At 67.7% G+C, this 23,490-nt stretch overlaps 3 protein-coding genes across 3 annotated transcripts in view; 1 reads left to right on the forward strand and 2 right to left on the reverse strand.

The window, feature by feature from the left end:
• The first annotated feature begins 135 nt into the window (after positions 1-135).
• Positions 136-13,827, forward strand: BOP1 (BOP1 ribosomal biogenesis factor). Its single transcript, XM_040991632.1, has 16 exons — positions 136-231; positions 1,178-1,363; positions 4,877-4,963; positions 10,912-11,066; positions 11,146-11,263; positions 11,334-11,435; positions 11,589-11,801; positions 11,892-12,053; positions 12,137-12,217; positions 12,296-12,365; positions 12,440-12,572; positions 12,654-12,834; positions 12,917-13,205; positions 13,287-13,371; positions 13,452-13,559; positions 13,651-13,827. The coding sequence occupies exons 1-16, from the start codon at positions 136-138 to the stop codon at positions 13,802-13,804; spliced, it is 2,220 nt and encodes a 739-aa protein (XP_040847566.1). The 3' UTR covers positions 13,805-13,827.
• SCX (scleraxis bHLH transcription factor) lies at positions 8,890-9,795 on the reverse strand. Its single transcript, XM_040991633.1, has 2 exons — positions 9,250-9,795; positions 8,890-8,928 (listed from the first exon to the last, which is right to left on the reverse strand). The coding sequence occupies exons 1-2, from the start codon at positions 9,793-9,795 to the stop codon at positions 8,890-8,892; spliced, it is 585 nt and encodes a 194-aa protein (XP_040847567.1).
• A 103-nt stretch (positions 13,828-13,930) lies between the features above and the next one.
• MROH1 (maestro heat like repeat family member 1) overlaps positions 13,931-23,490 on the reverse strand; it is a 43,155-nt gene continuing 33,595 nt past the window's right edge. The window contains exons 32-45 of the mRNA XM_040991634.1: positions 23,316-23,428; positions 22,381-22,533; positions 18,464-18,618; positions 17,205-17,370; positions 16,776-16,966; positions 16,106-16,243; positions 15,859-15,973; positions 15,548-15,694; positions 15,284-15,463; positions 15,039-15,194; positions 14,830-14,964; positions 14,652-14,754; positions 14,415-14,480; positions 13,931-14,048 (exon numbers count right to left, since the gene is read on the reverse strand). Coding sequence (XP_040847568.1) covers positions 13,963-14,048; positions 14,415-14,480; positions 14,652-14,754; positions 14,830-14,964; positions 15,039-15,194; positions 15,284-15,463; positions 15,548-15,694; positions 15,859-15,973; positions 16,106-16,243; positions 16,776-16,966; positions 17,205-17,370; positions 18,464-18,618; positions 22,381-22,533; positions 23,316-23,428 — 1,904 coding nt within the window. The 3' untranslated portion in view covers positions 13,931-13,962. The remainder of the gene's footprint in view (positions 14,049-14,414; positions 14,481-14,651; positions 14,755-14,829; positions 14,965-15,038; positions 15,195-15,283; positions 15,464-15,547; positions 15,695-15,858; positions 15,974-16,105; positions 16,244-16,775; positions 16,967-17,204; positions 17,371-18,463; positions 18,619-22,380; positions 22,534-23,315; positions 23,429-23,490) is intronic.

Below are 23,490 nucleotides of genomic sequence, written 5' to 3' on the forward strand. Positions count from 1 at the left end.
CGCAGCGGCGCGGCCCCCGCGCGCATGCGCGCCGGTTCCCCGCCCCCTCGTCGCCCGCCAATCCGGAGCGGCAGGGCGGGCCGGGACACCGAGTGCGCATGCGGACCCGCGTCTGCCGGAAGCGGCCGGCGAAGCATGGCGGGTGTGCGGGCCGGCGGGCGCGCCGAGGCGCTGGCGCCGCAGCGGGGAAAGCGGCGGCCGAGTCCTGAGACGGAGCCGGAGCAGGAGGAGGTGGCTGAGGGCGTGCGCGGATGGCGGGGCGATTATCTGGGTCTCCTGGCCTTTCGCGCTGTGCTGGGACGCAGCTGCCCGGTGGAGGAGGCCCGGGGCGGGGGCCTGGGCATCGGGGGGCAGAGAGGGCTCGGGGGCAGAAAGGGCATCGGGGGTGGAGAGGGCTCGGGCGGAAGAGAGGGCTCGGCGGAAGAGAGGGCTCGGGCGGCAGAGAGGGCATCGGGGATGGAGAAGGCTCGGGGGGTAGAGAAGGCTCGGGGGGTAGAGAGGGCTCCGGGGGCAGAGAGGGCTCAGGGGCAGAGAGGACATCGGGGGCAGAGAGGGCATCGGGGGTGGAGAAGGCTCGGGGGGCAGAGAGGGCATCGGGGGTGGAGAAGGCTCGGGGGGCAGAGAGGGCTCGGGGGGCAGAGAGGGCTTGGGCGGCAGAGAGGGCTCAGGGGCAGAGAGGGCTCAGGGGTAGAGAAGGCTCGGGGGGCAGAGAGGGCATCGGGGGCAGAGAGGGCATCGAGGGACAGAGAGGGTATCGGGGGGCAGAGAGGGTATCGGGGGTGGCCCTGCAGCAATTGCCCACTGGACCCCGAATGCGAGTCTGCGCTGGAAGGCCTGCGCCAGCTGCCCACTAGGCCGCAGGTCTCCCTTGTGTACGTGTGTGCTATACAGAGGCCCCGGCTGCCCGGGATGCCCAGCCTCGGGGAGGAGTGAGAGGCAGCCCTTTTGGTTTCTGGGATTTGTGCCCCAGCCAGGCTCACCGCTGGCTGGTGGCATCAAACTCTGCACCCGGTGACCTGCCCCCCCTGCTGCGGTGGGTGTCCACAAAGGCTGGGTGGAACTGGTGCTTTGTGCTTTCCATTGGGTAGAGAGCTGGGTAAGACTCCCTGCTGGTCCTTGGAGGAGGGGCCGGGAGCCCAGCTGTGGAGTGACCCCTGTCTGCTTGGGCTTCCTGCAGGTCTCCCTCCTCGGCAGTCCTGCCTCCAGCCACAGCGAGGGCAGTGATTCCGGCCTCTCAGAGAGTGAAGAGAGCGTGTTCTCTGGTCTGGAAGACTCCGGCAGTGACGACATGGAGGAGGAAGACGAGGAGAATATGGGTCAGGGTGGAGCCAGCGTGGAGGGTGGCCCTGGGCGGCTGGCGCAGGTGGGTGAGCAGCCCTGGTGCGGAGGGTGGCCCTGGGCGGCAGGCACAGGTGGGTGAGCAGCCCTGGTGCGGAGGGTGGCCCTGGGCGGCTGGCGCAGGTGGGTGAGCAGCCCTGGTGCGGAGGGTGGCCCTGGGCGGCTGGCGCAGGTGGGTGAGCAGCCCTGGTGCGGAGGGTGGCCCTGGGCGGCTGGCGCAGGTGGGTGAGCAGCCCTGGTGCGGAGGGTGGCCCTGGGCGGCTGGCGCAGGTGGGTGAGCAGCCCTGGTGCGGAGGGTGGCCCTGGGCGGCTGGCGCAGGTGGGTGAGCAGCCCTGGTGCGGAGGGTGGCCCTGGGCGGCAGGCACAGGTGGGTGAGGCAGCTGGAGGCGTTTAATTTAGTGAGAACACCATAAGGACACCAGTGTTGCGTGTGCTTAACCTGTGTGTTGCTTTTCTGTTTTAAAGATTTGTTTATTTGAGTTAAAAGTAGAGTTAGAGAGAGAGAGAGAGCCTGGTACTCTGTCTGCTGCTGAAGTTCCGGGGCTGAGCCGGGCTGGAGCCAGGAGCTTCTTCCAGGTCTCCCGCTTGGGTGCAGGGACCCAAACACTTGGTCTATCGTCTACCCCAATCACAGGGGTGGGGGAATGGCTTTCCCACCCCACCAGTAGGAGGTGACTGGGCAGTGGAGCAACTGGGACTTGAACCAGTGCCCATATGGGATGCCGGCTCTGCAGGCAGCAGCTCTTCCAGCTGATGTCCCTGTGTGGGGCTCCCACATGCTCTCTCACCTGTGCTGGCCGCTGCTATGTCTGCCAGCTGTGCCAGGCTCCTCCCAGGGAGCGTGCAGAATGGTGCAGTGCCTGGCTCCTGGCCACTACATCTGGATTGAAGGGCCTGCTGAGAGAGCGGCCAGGGTTCAGCTAAAGACCACTGCAGTGCCTGGTGGGCCACTGGCTGGGGAAGGGTCCTTCTGACTCACTGTTCATCCCCACTGAGTGTCTGAGGGGTTAGCTGACTCACTGCAGGTGCCAGGGTGCTGTGTGTACCCTCACATACACACCCCTGTGGACAGTGGCAGGCCGTTCTCCCACTCCTGTGGACCATTCTCCCAGCCCCGTGGACAGTGTGGACCCTTCCCCCAGCCCATGGACGGTGTGGGCCCTTCCCCCAGCCCATGGACGGTGTGGGCCCTTCCCCCAGCCCGTGGACGGTGTGGAGCAGCTGCACCTGCAGTCAGAGATGCTACAGTCGCTGCACTGTTGAGAACATGGTAAATTCCAAGAACGGTGCCCAGGGCGGGGCATGGACCTCGTGGACACTGGAACCCCCTCTGGGGTCTGGGCTGTTGCTCTGGTGGGGTTGGCTTGGTGACTGGAAGGTGCAGTCACAGAGGGGCTTTCTGCTGCTTCACTCCCAGGTGGTGTCAGGGCAGAAGCTGGGAGCTGCCTCTCATCTGAGTCTCCCACATGGCTGCAGTGGGCCCAGGCGCCTAGCGAGGCGGTCGGTCTAGTGACCGGGTCCCTGACCCCTGCATGGGAGACCCGCACGGGCCAGCATGGGCCTCTGTAGGAATTTGGCACTGGGAGCTACAGCCGCTTCCCCCAGCTCTGTTCTTGGCTGTGGGGTTCCTGGGACCACCCTGGCCTGGGACAGTCTGCTGAGCTGGGCCCTGCGTTAGGTGGCCCTGGTTGTGGTCTGGGAAGGTTGGGGTGTAGGGCCTCTGCCAGCCTTGGGCACAGGGGGTTTTGTCCCTGTACCAGGAGCTCTTGGCTCGTGGAGGTGGCGCAGTGGGGGGGTGGGCACGGGAGAGGGTGGGGGGTGCTGAGTTTGCCACCTCCCACCCACCCCATGTCCCCGTGTTTCTGTGCTCCTGTTCACCTCTGGAACATGGGGTACTCCAGAGTGCGCTTGGGCAGGACACTGCGGGTCCTTGTGTGTGCCTTACAGTCCCTGCTGGTCTGTTCCCTCCCTGGCCAGGTGAGGGACAGTGCTCCCCTGGGCCCTGGCAAGCAGTGTGCTGGGCGTAGACCGGCCAGCCACGACCGTGTGCCTTGGCACTTGGGCCCAGGTCAGTAGGGCTGCCTGGCTGGCCTTGAGGTGTACAGGGGTGTGGGTGTACCTTACACCTGTGGACTGCTGCCCGACTTGACCTCTCACAGCTGCTTGAACCGTGAGCTGTGGGAGTTGGTGTTGTGTATGGTGTGTGTGGCATGCGTGTACATGGTATGTGCACTGTGGTGTGGTCTGTGTGTGTCTGGTATGTGTGACGTGTGTGCGGGGCCACATGGCTGCCTCATGCTGCACATACTGCCGGCTCTGGGCCCCAGGACGGATGTCATCTCGCATCCCTTGGCCTGGGTTCAAGCCCAGCTCCAGCTCTTGTCCAGCACACACCAGAGGACGCGGGCTCCTGCCACGCACATGGGAGACCCGGATGGCGCTACTGGTCCTGGCATAGCCAGCAGGTTGGCACCTCCCCAGCTGTGGCTGTCTCCCAGCGTGCTGCATCCGGTGCCTCTGCGCCCTGTGGGCAGTGCCCCTGCTCTAGGCCAGCAGTGGCCTTCCCAGAGCCACTGCTGCCCTCTGGTGGACGCCATGTGCTGTGCAGTTGCTGGGGAGAGGCCAGTCCTGCCTTGGAGCACAGTGGTGGGAGACACGGAGAGCCCTTCGGTGCCCCTGCCTCCTCTATCAGGGCCTGTAGGCACCAGTGCTGGCACAGCCTCACCTTCTGGTATCACACCTTGCGTCTCAGGCCTGGGGTCTGCCTGCATCAGGGCCTGGCACCCCCCAGAGTCAGCCTGGGGGAGCTGGGATCCTGGGCGAAGGCGGGAGCCGGGGCTCAGGGCCTGGCACCCCTCCAGAGCCAGCCTGCGGGAGCTGGGATTCTGGGCGGACAAGGGAGCCGGGGCCCAGGGCCTGGCACCCCCCAGAGCCAGCCTGCGGGAGCTGGGGCTCAGGGCCTGGCACCCCCCAGAGCCAGCCTGTGGGAGCTGGGGCTCAGGGCCTGGCACCCCCCAGAGCCAGCCTGTGTGAGCTGGGGTCCTGGGTGGAGGCGGGAGCTGGGGCTCAGGGCCGAGCCCCCACCCGTTGACTCCACCCAGCTAGCAGTGGGAGCTGGGGAGACGTGGAAACCCAATGCTTTGTTCCTGGCCTGCAGAAAAACTTAAGTCTTGCATCCTTTTTCTGAGGGAAACGCCGGGAAGAGCGGGCCTTGGGCTGCGGCCCGCATGGGGGGAGTGGGGCCCTGGCAGGGGTGCCCTCTTGCAGGGACCCTGGCCTGTTTTCTCAGTCAGGGACGCCCACACTGGCCCAGCGCTGGGGTCAGCCCGGGGGCTGGGATCCGGCCTTGCCTGGTGGCTAGGCTGCCTTGGGCAGGTGCTCCCCTGGGGGCTGGCTGAGGCCTCCAGCCCCCGTTCCTAGTCCCATACAGCTGGTTCTGGTGTTAGGGGTGTGGGGGGCTGTGAGTCTGGGAACCTGAGCCCAGGTTCGGGACAAGGTCATTTGCAGCAGCCCCCTCATGTAACCACCTCTCCACAGGCTGGGGCCTCTGGTCCTCCTGGCCCGAAGATGGAGGCGAGCATGTGCGGTGGGGACGAGTATGCGGAGGACAGCTCGGATGAGGAGGTGGGCAAGGCCGGGGGCTGAGGGCAGTTCTGGGAGGAGGTAGGCAGCTCTGGGAGGAGGTGGCAGGGCTGAGGAGGTGGGCTGGGCAGTGATGCCCCCCGGGCAGGAGGCCCTAGGCCTGCCCTGGCTCCTACCTGGAGTAGCCAGCATGGCGTCTGTCTCCACGGGCCCCAAGGACAGGCCGGGTGACCAGGGTCAGTGGCTCTGCGCTTCCCTCCCTGGTGGCCCCCGGGTGGCAGCAGTCCCTGCGCTGGGGAGGCCCTGGCCACCCGCCCGCCCGTCGGGCTATCCCCGGCGGGGACACGCGCCCCTCCCCCGCCGGCCGGCCCCCGCCCCCGCGTCTTGGCAGCGGCCACTGGAGTCTTGGCCGCGCGCCCGATCCGCGCTCTGCGCTCGCTCGAGAACAGAGACAAAACAAAATAAATTGGTTTCCTGGCCGGAGCCGCGGGCGCGTTCGCGAGGGGGGCGTTCGCGAGGGGGGCGCACGGCGCAGCTCCCGGCCGCCGCCCCTCCCCCGGCCCCCGGCTGTCGGCAGCCACATCCTGTCGGCAACTTTTTGTATTTGCAGACTTGGGGTGGTGATTGCGGCGCTGGTGCTGCGGGGGCGGGGCCGGCTGACCCTGCCTGCCCAGGGGGAGGCGCTGCTCGCGGGGGGCCGGGGCTGCTTCCTCGTGATGACTCCGCCATCTGTGCGGAATGACAGCGCCGCAGCACGCGTCCCCTCCGGAGAAGCCCCTGCTCCAGGTCGCCCCGGGTCCCCCGTGCGGCGTGGTCAGAGGGGCTTTGGGGGGCGCTCCCTGCTGCCGGCCGCATCCTTGTCCGTCACCTAGCAGTGTCCTGGCAGGTGCGCGCCCGCCCCCGGGTCCCCTCCCGGAGACTCCGGCACCCTCAGGCGCACTGCTCCCGCAGCGGCCCCCTGCACTCCTGCTGGGCCTGGGGGTGTCCCCGAGCCCCCAGGAGCGGCTGAGCTGCGCCCCTCCGGGCCCCTGCGCACCCAGGCGTCACAGACGTGACCTCATCCCCCGTCCGGGAGGGGGCTGGGGGCTGGGGCGGCCACCCCCGGGGGCCCCGGGGCCTGCGGGTGGGGGTGGGAGCGTGGCCGGGGCAGGGGCGCGCCGGGCCGGCCCGTCTGCATCCGCAGCCCGCCAGCCCTCTGCTCTCTCGCCAAGCGCCGTTAATGGCTTCTCCCAGCTACTGAACCGGCAGCTGCTCCAGCGCTGGCCCCCCGGCCCCGCCCGCGGCCTGGCCGCCGCCCCGCACTCGCTCGCTTGCGTCGCTGCTGGCAGCAGCGCCTGGCGGCTCAGGTTTCCAGTGGGAGCGAGCGGCCGCCCCGTCCTGTTGTGGAGGGCGCCCGGCCTGCAGACCGCCCTGGCGGCCGTCCACGCCAGCCTGCCTGCGTGCCTGTCTCTGGACGGGCAGCTGGACCGGCTCGCTCTGGCCCTCTGGCCTGGTCCCCGCCTGCTTCTGGAGTGAGCGCCTCCTGAAGCTGCTGGGCACCTGTGAGCCTGTGCGTCCGTGACCTGTGGCTGCCCCCGGGTGGGGGTGTCCCCTCAGACGGGCAGGGCGAGGGGGTCTAGGTGCCCCCATGGAGCCTTTCGGGACCAGTGGCCCCTGAGATCCGTCTTCGCCCCTTGCTGGGGGAGCCCTGCCAGCTCGGGCGGGGGGGCACTCAGCAGGCCAGCAGGGACAGCATGTGGTAGGCAGGGGGCAGGGCTGCCTAGTCATGGAGGCTAGGGCCACTTGTTGGACAGGAGGCGGGTCCCCTGCTACGAGGGTGCTAGGCTGGGGTTCGCTGCGTGGGTTGCCTGCTGGACCCTGTGGCAATCTCTTCCGATCCTCTGGGCCTGGGGAGCAGGCCTAACCCAGGGGCACTGGGGGGAGTGGGCCCTGGGTAAGCCACCCCTGTGTGGGGTCAGCTCCCAAAAGCACCAGGTGGAGGAGGAAGGAAAGAGGAAGAGGAGGAAGGAGAGAGGAAGGAGAGGAGGAGGCGCAGGACAGCCCAGTGGTGTCCGGCGGGCGGGGTCTGGTGCGGGAGCGGGCTCTGAACACTGCCCCATTGTAATCGGAGAGGGGTTGCGGAGGAGAGAGACGGAGCGCGGGCGGCTGACCCCCAGCTCCCCGGGGACAGGTGGGAGAGGCAGAACGAGGAGAGAGTGAAGGATTCCAGAGGTGGGCCGGCTTCCTCTCTCGCAGACAGACACGGGAGGGAGGTGGGCAGCCGGCCAGCCCCGTACCTGCAGTTCCAATCTGTGGTCCTGACAGCTGCAGCCGCTTTGGGGAGGGGGAGGGGAGGGGCGCCTCCAGAGCGGAAAAATCCCGGCGAGGCAGTCCTAGGCAGCGGCTGCGGTGTCCTGGGGGGCGCTGCCCAGCCCACGGGCCTGTGGGTGCCCCCGCTGGGCGCGTGTGGTGGCTGACCCGCAGGGGTCACATGTGTTTCCTGGCAGTCCACAGGTGCCGCGCAGGGCGGGGCTGCTGGCCTGGGTGCCGGCTGCCTGGTGATGAATCAGCCCGTGCCCCGGGCTGGGGACAGGGGGCTGACAGCTGAGGCGGGGCCAGCGTTTCCAGCCCCACACCCCCGGCCCCCGCCTGCTTCCGCAGCTGCCTCTGTGGGGCCCCTGCAGAGGGGACCCCAGGTCTTTGTCCTGTAGCCTGCTGGCTGGGGTGGCTGGGTTGCACCTGCCAGCCAAAGCAGCCTGATGGGTGAGCCTACGCCGCCCCCGGTCTGGTTTGAGTTTCTGGAGCTGAGTGGGTGACGGAGTGTTCTTCCCGCCTCCCCTCCTCCTGCTGGCTCAGCCCGCGGCCGCCGTGCTGCTGCTGCTGCTGCTGCTGCTACCGGTGCAGCTGGGGAGCGGCCGGGCCCACTGCCCAGGCCTGGGGCCGGCCAAGCTGCAGCCGGCAGTCAGCCCCGTGGCGGAGGGCTCAGCCAGCGCGTGCCGCACCCGGCCAGCTAGGCGCCTGGGGGTCCCTCGTGCAGCAACCCCACTGGGGGTCCTCTGCTAGTGGGCGCCCCTGGGGCACATGGGAGGCCTGTGGGTCTGGCAGGGTGACCAGGCATCCCCCCCTGGAGCCAGCTGGGCAGGGAGGTAGCGTCTAGGCCCTGTCGGGTCACTCCATGGAGGGAGCCCTGGCTGCACCCCCTCATCCCGCAGGTCCCTGCTCCCCGCCCCCCCTCGCCGGCTGGAGGCTCCTGCAGGATTAGGGAGAGGAAATCTGGGGTTGGGTTTCTGTGAAGGAAAGCTGTGGCGGCGACTTTGTCCTGTATTTCTATCAGATTGGATGCTGCGGCTCTGGCTCTGAGAATTGCCTCCAAAATTACCCCACCGCTTCCTGCTCCGAGGGCCCCTGGGGCCCAGTCCTGCCAGGATGCCCGTGTGGGCCCAGGCACCTGGGCTCCCCGGCCAGGCCCCGCCCACCCACCCTGCCGGAAGCCCGGCTGAGGAGGGAGGCTGCCCCCTTTCCCTGCTCTGCTCGTTGAACTCAGGCCACTAAACTGCTTGTCACCTGCAGGGTTTTAATGGCTGGCCAGCTGTGCCCGGCGTGGGAGGGGCTGCTGGGGGCTGTGGGCGCGCTCCTTGTCCAGGCAGGGGGGTCCACGGCCTTCTGGGGGTGCGTGGGGGGGCAGGCCTGTCACCCCTCCCCCAGGGGGAGGCCATGGGGTGGAGTGAGCATCCGCTGGGCAGTACAGTCTGTTTTAGACGGCATTTCCAGGCCTTCTGTTACTGCAGAGACAGACGGCAGCAGGCAGCAGCCCGAGGCGCACCAGGCGGGAGGCCCCAGAGTTCTGCCGGCCGGAGCAGCTCAGCCCCCTGCTAGTGCCCTGTGTCCCCATTTGTGTCCGGTGGCCCCACTCGGGGCTGGGGCCGGGCAGGCCTGGCAGGCCGGCTCCCGCAGGGCCCACGCCAGGCTGCGCTTCCGTGGTCTTCGTCCTAGCTCCGAATGGCCGTCTTCCTGTCCCGGTCTTTGCTCTGTGGAGGGCAGGGGATGAGGGTCAGGCCTGGCAGGGCCCAGCGCTGGCCCGAGCCTCTGGCCCCCCACGGGGTGCGCTGCGGCACCCCTGCCAGGCCCCCAGTTTCCCCCCGAGCTTTGGGGAGGGGAGCACACTGCTGCAGCCGAAATTGTAAAATTAAATTTCCCAGATGTTCGGGCCCCAGGAGTGCGCGCTGTCTGGAGAGGAAGCTGGGGGGATTTGCTGCGTGGTGCCACCCGGCCTAGCGGGGGCTGTAAATCAGTGGATGCTGTCCCCAGCCCCCCAGCCGCAGCCTTGGGCACCCCAACACCATGCTCACCAGCTTCCTCTGGCTGCTCAGGCAGAAGGTGCAGATCTGTTTAGGCTGCGCATTCTCTGAGTCTCGGGCCGGGGGCGGCGGGCTCCCCGCGCGCGGGGCATGGAAGAAGGCTGGCCCGGCGTGGCACGGCTGCCCGTCCCCGCAGGCCTCCCCGGCCAGCAGCACGTTGCCCAGGTGTGAGATGTAACTGGAGGCCAGGCGCAGCGTCTCGATCTTGGAGAGCTTGCGGTCCGCCGGCTCGGTGGGGATGAGCGTGCGCAGCGCCGTGAAGGCTGTGTTCACGCTGTTGGTGCGGTCCCGCTCGCGCGCGTTCGCCGTGTGCCTCTGCCGGGGCTCGCGGCCCGGCCGCCCCCCTGGCCCCGGCCCGCCGGCTCCAGCCCTGCGGCCCCCGGGCCTGCGCCGTGCGCCCTGGAGGCCGCAGCGTGCTGCGTGCACGCGGCAGGGCTTCTCGTCCGAGCCCGAGCTCTCGCTGCCGCCGTCCTCATCCTCCGACAGCGGGCTCACCTCGGGGTACAGGTAGCGGCCCGGCGGCGCCGAGCGCAGCATGGCGAGGGCTGGGTGGGCCGGGGGCCGGCGTCAGCTCCGCCGTGCGCCGCGCATGCCGCCGCCTGCGCCCGCCGCGGGCCTCGCGGGGCCGCCGGGGCCGCCGGGGCCGGGGAGGCGCGGGGTCTGGCTGCGCCCCGCGGTGGCGGCTGCCGGGGCGGCGCGCACACGTGCGTCCCGGGCTGCTGCGGGGCCGCGAGGGGCGCCTTTATAGCGGCGGGCCCCTCCCCCGCGCCGGCCGCCGCCCCGCCCCGCCCCGCCCCCGGAGGCCGGCGGGCCGTGGTCCCTCTGCCTCCCCGGGCCGCGCTTCTGGGGCGCCTTCCAGTCTCCGGGCCTGGGGGCGGGGGCTGGGGTCCCCGGGTTCGCGCAGTGGCCACCCCGCCCCTGCAGAACCGAGTCCCCGCGGCTGTCCCTGCTGTGTCCTGTCTGCCCGTCTGTCCGTCCCGGTGCACCACGTCTGGCAGGGGCAGGGTCAGGAGTCGGCCCCTCAGCTGTGGCTCCAAGGTTCCCCAGTGGAACTGCCCCATTGCACCTGCCCTGCAGGCTGGCCCCGGCTCTGCGGGGGTGGGCCACCCCACCTCTCCTTTCTCCTGCTTCTGCCAGCTGAGGGCCATAGGCCAGGATGGGACTGTGCGAGGTGCTGGAGCCAGGGGTCCTGGGGGGCCCTCCCACCCCACATGGTGACTGTGGCAGGAATCGGCTGCCTGGACAGTGATACCGTGCTGGGAGGAGTGAGCTTGGTGGCTGGCAGGGGCTGCAGCAGGAGTGGCTACTGCACCCACCCTGGGGCAGTGCCCGGGCGCACTTTTTGCCAAGCCAAAGGCAGGCGCTTCTGACACCCATCATGGGTCCCGGGGTCTCCCCTGGCCCCGGTCTCCCCTCATAGCTGCCCACTTTTCCCTAAGGCCCCTGCCGGGGGGGAGCCGTGGCCGGTGAGGTCATCCCTGTCTGTGGCTGCCCGGAGCCCTGGCCAAGGAATCCGAGGCGGGGGGAGCTTGGGGCTGGCACCACTTCAGTGGAAAGTGGGAAGGTGCGGCTCGGCGCCGGCCGGTGCCACGTCAGAGCAGGCCAGCCTGGGGCGGGCAGGGTCAGGCGTTGATGCCCCTGTGACGGCTGCAGGACATTCGCAACACGGTGGGCAATGTGCCCCTGGAGTGGTACGACGACTTCCCCCACGTGGGCTACGACCTTGACGGCCGTCGCATCTACAAGCCCCTGCGGACACGGGACGAGCTAGACCAGTTCCTGGACAAGATGGAGGACCCCGACTACTGGTGTGCGGGGGTGGGTGGCGGGGTGGGGGCCGGGGGCCCTGCACGCCAACCACACGTGTGACAACCGTGGTGGCCTCAGGCGTACTGTGCAGGACCGGATGACGGGGCGAGACGTGCGGCTGACGGATGAGCAGGTGGCCCTGGTGCGGCGGCTGCAGAGCGGCCGATTTGGGGACATGGGCTTCGACCCGTATGAGGTAGGCAGAGGCCCTGGCCCTGGGGAGGCGCGGGCGGCTGGCCTGGAGCTCACCCCACGCACCTCCCCAGCCCGCAGTCGACTTCTTCAGTGGAGACACCATGATCCACCCTGTGACCAATCGCCCGGCGGACAAGCGCAGCTTCATCCCCTCCCTGGTGGAGAAGGAGAAGGTGCAGTGGTACTGCCTCCGTGCCCCCCAGCCGTCCTCCGTGCCCCCCAGCCGTCCTCCGTGCCCCCCAGCCGTCCTCCGTGCCCCCCAGCCGTCCTCCGTGCCCCGGCTAGCCGGCCCTGTCCCCCTGACCTCCCCGCCACGGGCTCTGTAGGTCTCCCGCCTAGTGCACGCCATCAAGATGGGCTGGATCCAGCCCCGGCGGCCCCGGGACCCCACACCCAGCTTCTACGACCTCTGGGCCCAGGAGGACCCCAACGCTGTGCTGGCGCGCCACAAGATGCATGTGCCTGCGCCTAAGCTGGCCCTGCCTGGCCACGCCGAGTCCTACAACCCTCCACCCGAGTACCTGCCCAGTGAGGAAGAGGTGAGCCTGCAGTGGAGGGTGCCTGCACGGTGGCCATGGCCCCCCTGCCTGTGATGCCCCTCCATGCCTTCACCCCTCCTGCCTCCGCAGCGCCTGGCCTGGGAGCAGCAGGACCCGGAGGAGCGCAAGCCCAGCTCGCTGCCTCGCAGCTTCCCCAGCCTCCGTGCGGTGCCCGCCTACGCCCGCTTTATCCATGAGCGCTTCGAGCGCTGTCTTGACCTCTACCTGTGTCCACGGCAGCGCAAGATGAGGGTGCGCGGGGGACTGGGCCGGGGGCAGGAGTGGACACTGTCTCCCGGGGGGCGGGGCGGGAGTAAACCGGTGCTGTCCCCCAGGTGAACGTGGACCCCGAGGACCTCATCCCCAAGCTGCCCCGGCCCAGGGACCTGCAGCCGTTCCCCACATGCCAGGCCCTGGTAGGTGGGAGTGGAATGGGCTGGGAAGGGATGGGGTGCCTGGGCCTGCGGGCTCACTGCCTCCCTGCCCTCCCCCAGGTCTACAGGGGCCACAGTGACCTTGTCCGCTGCCTCAGTGTCTCCCCGGGAGGCCAGTGGCTGGCTTCAGGTGGGTTGTTGGCCAGGTGGCAAGGGCGGGTAGTGGGAGTGCCTGGCGCTGAGGGTCCCCTGTGCCACGTCCAGGCTCGGATGATGGCTCCCTACGGCTCTGGGAGGTGGCCACTGCCCGCTGCATGAGGACCGTGGCTGTCGGGGGCGTGCTGAGGAGTGTAGCCTGGAACCCCAATCCCACCGTGTGCCTGGTGGCTGTGGCCACGTGAGTGGGGGCCCCAGGGGAAGGCAAGGGTGGGGGGCAGGGGTTGAGGCCGTGCTAAGGCTGCCACGGCCCCACCTGCAGGGAGGACATGGTGTTGCTGCTGAACCCACTGCTGGGGGACAGGCTGGTGGTGGCTGGCACCGACCAGCTGCTGGGCACCTTTGAGCCAGCCGAGGAGCCAGCCATGCAGCCTGCCCGCTGGCAGGAAGCCTCTGAAGAGGAGCGGCAACAGGGCCTCCGGCTGCGCATCCGTCATGACAAGGTGCGGGGTGTGGGGGTGGGAGTGCGGCGACGCCAGGGATGGGCAGAGCACCCATCACTCAGCCGGCCTTGCCTTCCTGCAGCCAGTGGCACAGGTGACATGGCACGCGCGTGGGGACTACCTGGCCGTGGTGCTGGCTGCACAGGGACACACCCAGGTGCTCATCCATCAGCTGAGCCGGCGGCGCAGCCAGAGCCCCTTCCGCCGCAGCCACGGGCAGGTGCAACGAGTAGCCTTCCACCCCAGCCGGCCCTTCCTGTTCGTGGCCTCCCAGCGCAGCGTGCGCCTCTACCACCTGCTGCGACAGGAGCTGACCAAGAAACTGCTGCCCAACTGCAAGTGGGTCTCCAGCATGGCTGTGCACCCTGCAGGTGAGGGCGTGTGTACCTGGAGCGGGGGGTGCCTGCAGTGGAGGTGCTGCGGGGTGCTACCACTGCCGTCTGTCCCCGCAGGAGATAACCTCATCTGCGGCAGCTACGACAGCAAGCTCACGTGGTTTGACCTGGACCTCTCCACCAGGCCCTACCAAGTGCTGAGGTGAGGGCGGGGGCGGGGGACGTGGGGGGCACTGCCCAGCCCCCTCCCTCCCTCCTGAGCCCACCTGCCCGGCCCTGCAGGCACCATAAGAAGGCGCTGCGGGCAGTGGCCTTCCACCCACGATACCCACTCTTCGCGTCCGGCTCGGACGACGGCAGCGTCATTGTGTGCCATGGCATGGTGTACAGGTGCGTGCCCGGCTCTGCTTCCCCTCACGGCGGCAGGGTGTGCAGGTGCTCTGCCCGCGGCCCGACCTCACCCCTCGCTCCCTTCCCGCAGTGACCTGCTGCAGAACCCGCTGCTGGTGCCAGTCAAGGTGCTCAAGGGGCATGCACTGACCCGGGACCTGGGTGTGCTGGACATCGTCTTCCACCCCACGCAGCCCTGGATCTTCTCCTCAGGGGCGGACGGCACGGTCCGCCTTTTCACCTAGCGCCCTGCGTGGCCAATACAGTCCATGCCGGCCACCGTGTCCTGTGGCGTCCACAGCGCCGTTCCCACCCAGCACTGCGCGGCTCGGGACACCATCACCGGGGCCAAACACTTTATTGAGGGCAGGATGGGGCCGCCCCCTCGGGCCCGTGGGCAGCGTCAGGCGAACTTGACCAGGCGGCCCAGGGTCTCGGCGGCCGCGGCACGCACGCAGGGGGCAGGGTCGGCGAGCAGCAGCTGCAGGCCTAGGAGTAGGGGCGGTGCTGGGGGACGCTCCTGCACGCGCAGGCCCGCCCGCCGCCCTCCCCACGGGCCTACTGGGAGGGCTGCGGAGCCAGCGGGAAGGCAGCTTTCCTTTTTTAGTGTTTTTAAGCGCTCTGGAACAGTTCGGAAGTTTCCGTGAATTACCAGAGAGGATGAGGTCACCAGTGGCAAGGAAAAATCCCGAAACCCAGGATAGTCAGCGGGCCCCTGGATGCCCGGCCTCAGGATCGGGGGGCCCCGGGGTGCCCGGCCTCAGGATCGGGGGGCCCCGGGGTGCCCGGCCTCAGGATCGGGGGGGCCCCGGGGTGCCTGGCCTCAGGATCGGGGGCCGTGGGGGGGGTGGTTACCGGCCAGCAGCTGCTCCAGGTCCACCTGCGGGAGGAACTCCCGGTCGGCGTGCAGCACCAGGAACCCTGCAGGGCGGGCAGAAGGGCAGGTGGGGCAGCAGGCGACAGGATCCTGCGGGCTGGCTGGGCTGAGCTGGGGCGGCAGGGGCCTGCGGGCTGGCGGGCTGAGCTGGGGCGGCAGGGGCCTGCGGGCTGGCGGGCTGGCGGGCTGGCGGGCTGGCGGGCCGGGCTACTCACCAGTGAAGAGCAGGGCTGCGGCACGTACGGCCTCCCAGCTGCTCTTGAAGTAGAAGAGGCTGGTGCTCACCAGGCGGCCCAGCAGGTCCGGGAAGCTGTGCATCTGCCCAGAGCGAGCTTGGTCAGGACGGGCCTGCAGGCAGCCTCGGGCACCACCCCACCCCGGGCACCATTTCACCAGGAGCCGGCAGGTAGCGTTGAGGAACTCCCCGAAGTGCAGGCCGCGGCCCTCCTGCAGGTGCTGCTGGAACACGGCCTCCAGCTGCTCGCAGTCCAGGTTGGGGACACACATGCGCAGCGCAAACCTGCAGGCCTGTGGGGCGGGCGCTAAGCCTCGACCCACTGGCCCACCCTCCCTGCTGCAACCCTGCCCCGCTGGCTACTCACGTCCACCACGGGGGGCTGCGGATCCTGCAGGTGGAGCAGCAGGGGAGCCAGCCCCCCAACCACCTGCTCCAGGAACACGTCCTCGCAGGCCCCGTGGCACGCCTTGTTAAGGTGCCCGAAGAGGCGGATGGATGCTGTCCGGAACTCCACCTGCTCCTGTGGGTGTGGCCAGCATCAGCCCTGGCCTGCGAGGACGTGAGCTGGAAGGATGTCCCTACCGGGGGTGGGGTGGGGTGGGTGCCTACACTGTCGAAGAAGGGCCGGATCCGGATGGCCACGTGCAGCAGGGCAGAGCGCAACTCTACCAGGTTCGCCAGCCGCGCCAGCCCCGCCATGGCCTCCAGGGCAACTGGGCTGTGGGGATGGTCGCCGTCATCCAGGCCACTGATCATGGCTGTGAGCAGCAGCGGGCCGTGGGCCTGCACCTGGAGGAGCCGTACGCTCTGAGGGTCCCCAAACTGTGGCGGAGCTGCCCCCGGCCCCACCCACAGCCCTGCCCGTAGGCCTACCTTAGTGGGGCAGCCGGAGGCCACGTTGGCCAGGCCGCGGAGCACCAGCCGCCGCACGCCCACACAGGGGTCCTGCTGCCGTGCCACCAGGCTGTCCAGCAGCGACTCCAGGAGGGTCAGGTCGTCAGCTACATTACTGCTGAGCAGCTGGGGGCAGAGGGGGCAGCTGTGTCCATGTCAGCCAGCTCCCACTGCCCATGTGTGCAGCCCACTGTGGGCATGGCAGGGTGGGGGGACGCATGGAGTGGCTGATGTCCCAGCAGGCAGGGCTGCGGTGGGGCACACAGCTGGAGGGCTCCCCGTGATCGTACCTCAGCCAGGAAGGCAGTGCAGGTGACCCTCTGGACCTCGAGCAGGCTGCCCTGAGGGCATGCGAGGGGCTTCAGCACCAGGGGGAGCCGGGGACCTGCATACCTGGCCATGGCACTGGGAAGGAGGCCGGCAGAGGTGTGGGGGGCGGGAGGTGCCTGGACTCCCCATGGACCCCAAGCCCGACTGAGCTCCAGCCATCTGGCCCCAGATGCTGAGGACTCCAGGTCCCCAGGTGGCAGGGCTCACCTGGCCAGGCGGCTGACTCCCTCTTCGTGGCCCGCGGAGGTCTTCAGCAGTGCCCAGCCCCCGTCCTGTGCAAGGCACTGCTCCACGTCCTTGCAACCGCCTTGAAGCAGCACGGCCCTCAGAGCCTCCACCGCAGAGCTGGGGGTGACAGGGCTCATTGCCAGGGCAGCACCTGACCAGGGGCCAACCCGCACCCAGGGAAGGGCCCAGCTGCTGGTCACTCTCCCTGCCCTCCGCCTCCACCTTGGGTAGTCCCTGGGCTCCCTGGAGCCCGTCATGCAGGCAGCTTCTGTGCAGGCTCAGACCAGAGTGCACACAGGCACAAGTACAGCCACACCCAACAGACGGCCTCACCCATCAGGCCCCGGTCAGCCTGCTAACGCCCATGCCCGCACCTGGGGGCAGCGCAACGGGCCCATCGGGGTCTGGGAGGCCCTGCTAGGGCTGTGAGGACAGTGGGGTGGCTGGAGTGCACACCCAAGCCCAGAGCAGGATTGAGAGAGGGTGGGTGTATTGCTAGGAGTGGTTCAGAATGTCAAGAGCACAGGGGCAGCCCAGTACCCATGCAGTAACTCCAGCCTCTTGGCCATAGCAGCTGAGGGGCTGAGACCCAGGCTTCGCCCCAAGTGAGGGCCCACCCTCTCACCAGGCTCACACGAGCTGGGGTTACCTGCAGGGCTCCAGGCTTCCTGCAGTCCAGCCGGCACCCCTCCTCTCCTTGGTCTGCAGGTTCCGGGGCAGCTGGACGCCCACGGTGCTGCTGACCCGCAGCAGAAGGCCCACGAAAAGCTGCGGGAAGAGCTGCAGCACTGCGGGCCCAGACGCGGGGGCAGACACGACCTCTCGGAGTGCACAGGTGGCCTGGGGAGAAGCAGCACCGAGATAGGCCGGAGACCCTTCAGTGGGCGCTCCCTGGGGGCCGGGCCATCTGTTCTGGGAAGGGGGAAGGACAGTCCTCCCAGGTATTTTACAGCTCAAGATGCTGCCAAGCTGGGATTTTTTTTTTCCCTGAAGGATAAAATGTGATGTGGGTTCCCTCGGGGGCCAACACCTGTGCAGGCGCCAGGAGCCTGGGCGGGGGCTGGCCAGCTGTGCTCACCGCGAGGGGCAGTGGCGTGGCCACTCGGTCTGGAGCGCTGCCTGGCAGGAAGGCCCTGCTCTCCTTAAAGGGCACGTCCTTGGCCAGCTTGTCCAGGAGCAGTCCCAGGACCCGGGTGCTGAGAGCCGGCTCCACAGCCAGCGCCCGCCACAGGGCACAGGTGTGGCTGCAGGAAGAGACGGAAATGAAACTGTTGGCCCTGCGTCCTGGCCTCCGGCCTGCCCAGGGACAGGCGGCCACAAGCCTACAGGGTGGGAGATGGGGGCCGTAGGGGAGTGTGGTCTCCCTGGAGGATGGGCGCTGGGGACCAGCAGCCATGCTGGCTCACAGAAAGAAACAACAGGAAGACAGGATCTAAGCCAACAAGGCCTGCTGAGCCCCGTGCGTGGACCGCCTGCCTACATCCTGTGGCTCGCAGTGGTGACCCAGTGGGCCCTGGCTGTGGGGCCTGTATGGGTGTTGGAGCCAAGTGCCAGCCTGGATGGGGGACCAGCGTGCTGGGAGAGGGGGTTCCCGGGCACTAAGGGCCTGTGGCTGGAGTTCGGACAGCAGAGAGGATCCTGGCTATCGCCAGGGCAAGAGAAGGCACAGCCCAGACCATAGCCAGGGCCTCGGGGTGGCTTGCCCTGTGGAGCCCGTGCTCACTGCCAAGTGGAGCTGCATGTCTGGCAGATGAGCGCCAGTGGGCCCCACTGTGGACGTCAGCCACGGAGGGTGTGGCTTGCAGGCACTATGTGCAACTCCCACCCAGCTGTGCCTAGGGCAGGGGTGGGCCACATCACGTGTCTTCTCGTGCTGTGTCACTGGTCCTCTGTCCCTGCCACCTACTCTTACACAGGAGACACAAGTACGCTGACAGTGGGCCGCACGAATGGGAGGCCGGCACTGCTGCCCGAGGGCCTGGGGTCCCTTCTTCAGGGCAGAGGGCCAGCTGGGGAGCCGGGCTTCAGCTTGGCCAAGCCCGGCTGCTGCCAGCATCTGGGAATGGTCTGCCTGCTCTGTAACTCTGCCTTCCCAATAAATAACAACGTGGCCCCAAGGCCAATCCGCAAGCAGTCCTGGGAGGAACAGGGGGAGGGCAGGTGGGCACTGGGCATGGACACCAGGGGTGAGGAGGCCTTCCTGGGGCGGGCATGTCGGAACCCATACCAGGAGGGCCCTGGGCATTGTGCCCCCACAGAAGCAGGGCAGGGATGTGCCCTGGGGGAGTGCTGGCAAGCAGCAGCGACTGGCAGGATGCAGGTGCTCGGGTGGGGTACCTGTCGAAGGGCAGGGTGCTGCCCAGGAGGCTGGACACCACGGCGGCACAGTGCTGGCTGGCCAGCAGGTACACGCTGTGCTGGGCCGCTGGCAGCATGTGCTCCTCGGGGGCCTCCCGCAGCTTGCAGCGCAGCACGCTCACGAGCTCGGGGACCTGCGGGCGGCATGGACAGCATGGTCAGCAGGAAGTGGGGTTCCCCAGAAACATGGCACGCCATCTCTGGTGCTCTGGGTTCACGTACAGGGGATGAGGGCTGAGGCTGCGAGTCAGTCTGGTGAGGGAAGGGGACCTTCCGGGGGTGGCTCCCTGCAAGGCCTACCCCCAGGGGCCTCATCCAGGCCAGGTTTTCATCGCACTGGGTCCCGGTGCCCAAGGCACTCTGGGAACATGGCCACCCACCCGTGTCCCCAGGACAGGGCTAGCATCACCCTTCCAGATGGCCTTGGCAGGACAGAAGCCCTGCGTGCCACCGGTGTCGCTGTGGATGGTGCAGTGTGGCACGGGCACTGCCCAGCAGGGGGCAGTGTGCGCCTGCTCCTTGTCTACAGCCAGCACAGCTCCACGGAGGCCCAGGTGACCAGGACAAGTCCTCCCAGTAGGAGCTGGGCCACCCCGGGGCAGCTCCCCCCACCTCAGGGTGGGGGCCTGGGGAGCAGCAGTGGTGGGACAAGTGGCTTCTGCTCACGGCCCAGGCTGCCCACCCGCACGCCTTCCCCGGACAGATGGACAGCCCTGGACTGCACTCAGCCGGCCACTGTACTGGGCAGAGCCAGCTCTCTCCACCTCCCATCCCTGTCCGCGGGCCCCGCTGGACAGCAGTCTGTCATGACCGCAGCCCTGGGCCTTGCTGGGCCGGAGGTGGGAACACAGGTAGGTGTTCCAGCAACAGAAGTGAGTCCTCGGACGTCCCGTCCCCACACTCTAACCGGTCACCCACTTCCTGTCCCTGCAGCCGGGCTGCTCTGGGTGTGGCACTCCTTGTGCTGGCTTCACTGGGAGCACATGACAGCACGCGTGTGGGCGATGCTCTTTTGTAGGCCGTGCGTTTCCCTGTTCGATGGCCTGTGTGACACCTGGGTATCACTGCTCCAAAAGGCAGCGACATCCTCCATCCACTGGGTCAGCCGCCAGGAGGCGTGGCCCACTGGGACTCCCCGACACATGGGCCGAGACGGAGAGCAGCCACAGGCCGCACATCCTCCTCCGGCCAGCAGCGTTCCCTGTCCGGAAGCATGTCCACAGGGCAGGAACCTTCACTGCTGGAGGAGGCGCCTGGCGCTGGTCTGCTCCAGCCCTGCCCCATTGCTGCCACCGTAGCCTCCTCTCTCCCTTGGCTCTGTCTGCACACCTTAGTTCCCAGTCTAGCGTCTCCGTGTGTCGCGTGCAGCCCTCCATACACCCACACCTGGGATGCACTGGGAGGGGCAGGGGCTGGCCATGGACAGGGCCCCAGCTCCAGCTGGACGTGCAGGGAGCAGGGGCGCCCACGGGCAGAGGCCCGCTCCACCAGAACAGGCCCAGACCCGCACAAGCCCGACAAGACAGGGTGTAGGGGCCCAGTGTCTTCTCAGATGGGGCACCAAAGCTTGGCCAGAGGCAACTCAGCTACTCACTGACAACGTCGTGCTCCAAACACACATTCATGCTTGCTGTCTGCCCTAACTTCGCCTTTCAAGTAAAACAAACCTCAAAAGAAAAAAAAGACCAGCCAACTGGATGAAGTCAGGCAACAGGAAGGCTCGGCTGCCAGCCATGTCACTGATCTGGGGCTGGTGCTGTGGCTTGGTGGGCACAGCCAGCGCCTGAGATGCTGGCAGCCACAGGCGTGCCCATCCAGCTCCCGTGGTGCACCTAGGGAGGCAGTGGGGAATGGCCCAGGGAGCACTGGGAGACAGGATGAAGCGCCTGGAACCTGGCCTGGTGTGTGTGGACGTGACATCATGGTTAAGTTGGTGTATCTGAAGGTTGAGAGAGCGAGGGGCAGACAGAGGTTCCAGTGGCCAAGCACTCCGTTCTGTTGCTCTGCGGGGGCAGCCATGCCAGCTGCCACCCGCTGCCTCCCGGGAGGCTAGCTATAGGAGCCAGGAGCGTTGAGCACAGGCACTCCGCACGGACTGCTGTAACTGCTGCTCCCTGGGGGGGGTCCCTGGCTGCTGGACCAGGAGCCCCCCTTGCTGCAATGCTAGAGCAGAGCGAGCAGAACAGAAGCCAGGAGCCCCTCCTGGGTCTCCCACGTGGGTGCAGGGTCCCAAGGCTTTGGGCCGTCCTCCACTGCTTTCCCAGGCCACAGACAGGGAGCGGGATGGGAAGCGGGGCTGCGGGGACACGAACCGGTGCCCATATGGGATCCTGGTGTGTGTAATGTGCTGACTTCAGCCACCAGGCTACTAAGCCAGGCCCAGAATTCATTTTTAAAAAAGCATTTTTGGGCCCAACACACCCAGATTGGAGTGCTTGGTTCCAGCTTCAGCTTGGCTACTGGAGCCCTCTGACTTTGCCCCTCCCTCTCTCAACCTTTCAGATGCATCAACTTAACCGTGACCCCACAATCCACGTCCACGGCCCAACCCAGACGTGCACTGCAGGGACCTAACAGCATGCAGTCCACTGCCCAGGGACCACTGCAGACGGTGGCCACCCACGTAGCCTGGCCCATGACCTGCATCACACACCCCTGCACTGCCCCTCACACACTCACCCCTGCTCTGCCCACACACACACCCCTGCACTGTCCCTCACACACACACACACACACACCCCTGCACTGCCCCTCACACACACACACCCCTGCACTGCCCACACACGCACCCCTGCACTGTCCCCCCCACACACACACCTGCACTGCCCCTCACACACACACACCCCTGCACTGCCCCCACACACACCCCTGCACTGCCCCTCACACACACACCCCTGCACTGCCCCTCACACACACACCCCTGCACTGCCCACACACACACACACACCTGCACTGCCCCTCACACACACACCCCTGCACTGCCCCTCACACACACACCCCTGCACTGCCCCTCACACACACACCCCTACACTGCCCACACACACACACACACCCCTGCACTGCCCCTCACACACACACCCCTGCACTGCCCCTCACACACACACACACACACACACACCCCTGCACTGCCCCTCACACACACCCCTGCACTGTCCCCCCCACACACACACCCCTGCACTGCCCCTCACACACACACCCCTACACTGCCCACACACACACACACACCCCTGCACTGCCCCTCACACACACACCCCTGCACTGCCCACACACACACACACACCCCTGCACTGCCCCTCACACACACACCCCTGCTCTGCCCACACACACACCCCTGCACTGCCCACACACACATACACCCCTGCACCGCCCCTCACACACACACACCTGTTCTGCCCACACACACACACACCTGTTCTGCCCACACACACACACACCTGCACTGCCCCTCACACACACACCCCTGCACTGCCCACACACACACACACACACACCTGCACTGCCCCTCACACATACACCCGTGCACTGCCCAGAAACCCAACAGAGGTCTGGATGCAGAATCCATGGTGCTCAGCATGTGAAGAAGTGACTGCATGGAAGTCAGCAGATAACTGCACCTTCCAGGACTGGCAGCTGTGCCCCCTGCCCTGCCACTAGTTCTCTGCTCCAAGGCTGGTTTCCACCCGAGAGCCAGCCCACCTCTCTAGCCCTTCTAATTGCTGCAGGCATGGGGACTTGGCTGCAGCCTGTGGGAGGCAGGGAGGCACTGGGAACCCCAGCACTCCTCCGCCTCCTCATCCCATCCCCCAACTCCCTAGTGTGGTTGGGAGAAGTGACAGGGCTGAGCTGTGGGGGCCAGCGCAGGGCAGAGAGTGGGGGCCAGCCACTGGGGTGCTCACCTTCTCCAGCAGCGCGCCACCCCGCTCCTGCAGTAGGCAGTTGATCATGACCGTGGTGGCTCGAGAGCAGCTCTTGTCAGGGTCCCCAAGCCCCTCAAACATGGTCAGCAACAAACTGATGAGCTGGTCTGGCGGGAGGCGCCTGGCCACAACCTGATGCGCAGGGGAGGGTGACGCTGTAGATCTGGCCCTCGTAGGGACTCGGGACAGGCAGCAGAAGGCCCGAGTGCAGCCACTGTGGGCGTCTTGGAATAAGGAGCCCAAGATGCTACCTTGTGGGGCCCTGGTTCCCCGCCAGGTCTGGGAAGGCCAAGGGCAGTAGCGCTGGCTGTCAACATGCTCATGGGAAGGTCGACGGTCAGGCAGGACTGCAGAGCCCCCCTGGCCTGACTGGGCCAGCGCCGGAAAACCCAGTGACCCACTCCTCCCTCCGTTCTCTGCTGGACACAGTGCTTCTTTGCACCAAAGGCCACTTTCAACGGGCTGGGCCGCAGTGGGAGGGCGGGCAGCTCAGGGCCAGCCTGGGCCAAGGGAGGACAGGGGCAGACAGGGTGTGGCAGGGAGAGCCCTGGCCTTTCCTCAAGGCAGACCCCACTCCCCTGCCTCAGTCATGCTCCCAAGGACACATGTCTCAAGTGGCATTTCTGGTGCCCTGCACATTCCCACCAGGCATCCCAGTTTCCAGCAGCTGCTCCAAAGACCCACACCTGCAGTGGGCAGTGGGCAGGCCCGCGGGTGGCAGCCTCGCACCTGCGGTGGGGAGTGGGCAGGCCCGCGGGTGCCAACCCCACACCTGCAGTGGGGAGTGGGCAGGCCCATGGGTGGCAGCCTCGCACCTGTGGTGGGCAGTAGGCGGGCTGAGGTGGCAGGCACTGCCAGGCCTCTCCTAACACAGCACCCCTCTTGCACACAGTACCCTGGAAGCCCCCGGGTACCTGGGCGATGCTGTGGCAAGTGTGCAGGAGGGTGGTGGGGTCTGGGTTCTTGAGGCCTTCTCTGAGTGGGGGAAGCTTCTCCACCACATCATCCTGGTGGTCTCGGGAGAAGCCTGAGCAGGAGACGGAGAGGAAGTCAGGCCGAGGACCACCCCCAAGCCCCCCCCCCCCCGCT

This window comes from Ochotona curzoniae, unplaced genomic scaffold, assembly GCF_017591425.1.
Source record: "Ochotona curzoniae isolate NIBS_2020 unplaced genomic scaffold, NIBS_Ocur_1.0 contig_65, whole genome shotgun sequence".
Classification (NCBI taxonomy): Eukaryota; Metazoa; Chordata; class Mammalia; order Lagomorpha; family Ochotonidae; genus Ochotona; species Ochotona curzoniae.

Excerpts from the sequence above, each read along its gene's own strand:
- BOP1 (XM_040991632.1), top strand. The coding sequence starts at position 136 with ATGGCGGGTGTGCGGGCCGGCGGGCGCGCCGAGGCGCTGGCGCCGCAG. Across the intron at positions 11,264-11,333 it reads TGGGCTTCGACCCGTATGAG|CCCGCAGTCGACTTCTTCAG; the intron begins GTAGGCAGAGGC and ends GCACCTCCCCAG. Across the intron at positions 12,054-12,136 it reads CACGGCAGCGCAAGATGAGG|GTGAACGTGGACCCCGAGGA; the intron begins GTGCGCGGGGGA and ends GCTGTCCCCCAG.
- SCX (XM_040991633.1), bottom strand. The coding sequence starts at position 9,795 with ATGCTGCGCTCGGCGCCGCCGGGCCGCTACCTGTACCCCGAGGTGAGC. Across the intron at positions 8,929-9,249 it reads TGAGCAGCCAGAGGAAGCTG|AGCAAAGACCGGGACAGGAA; the intron begins GTGAGCATGGTG and ends TGCCCTCCACAG.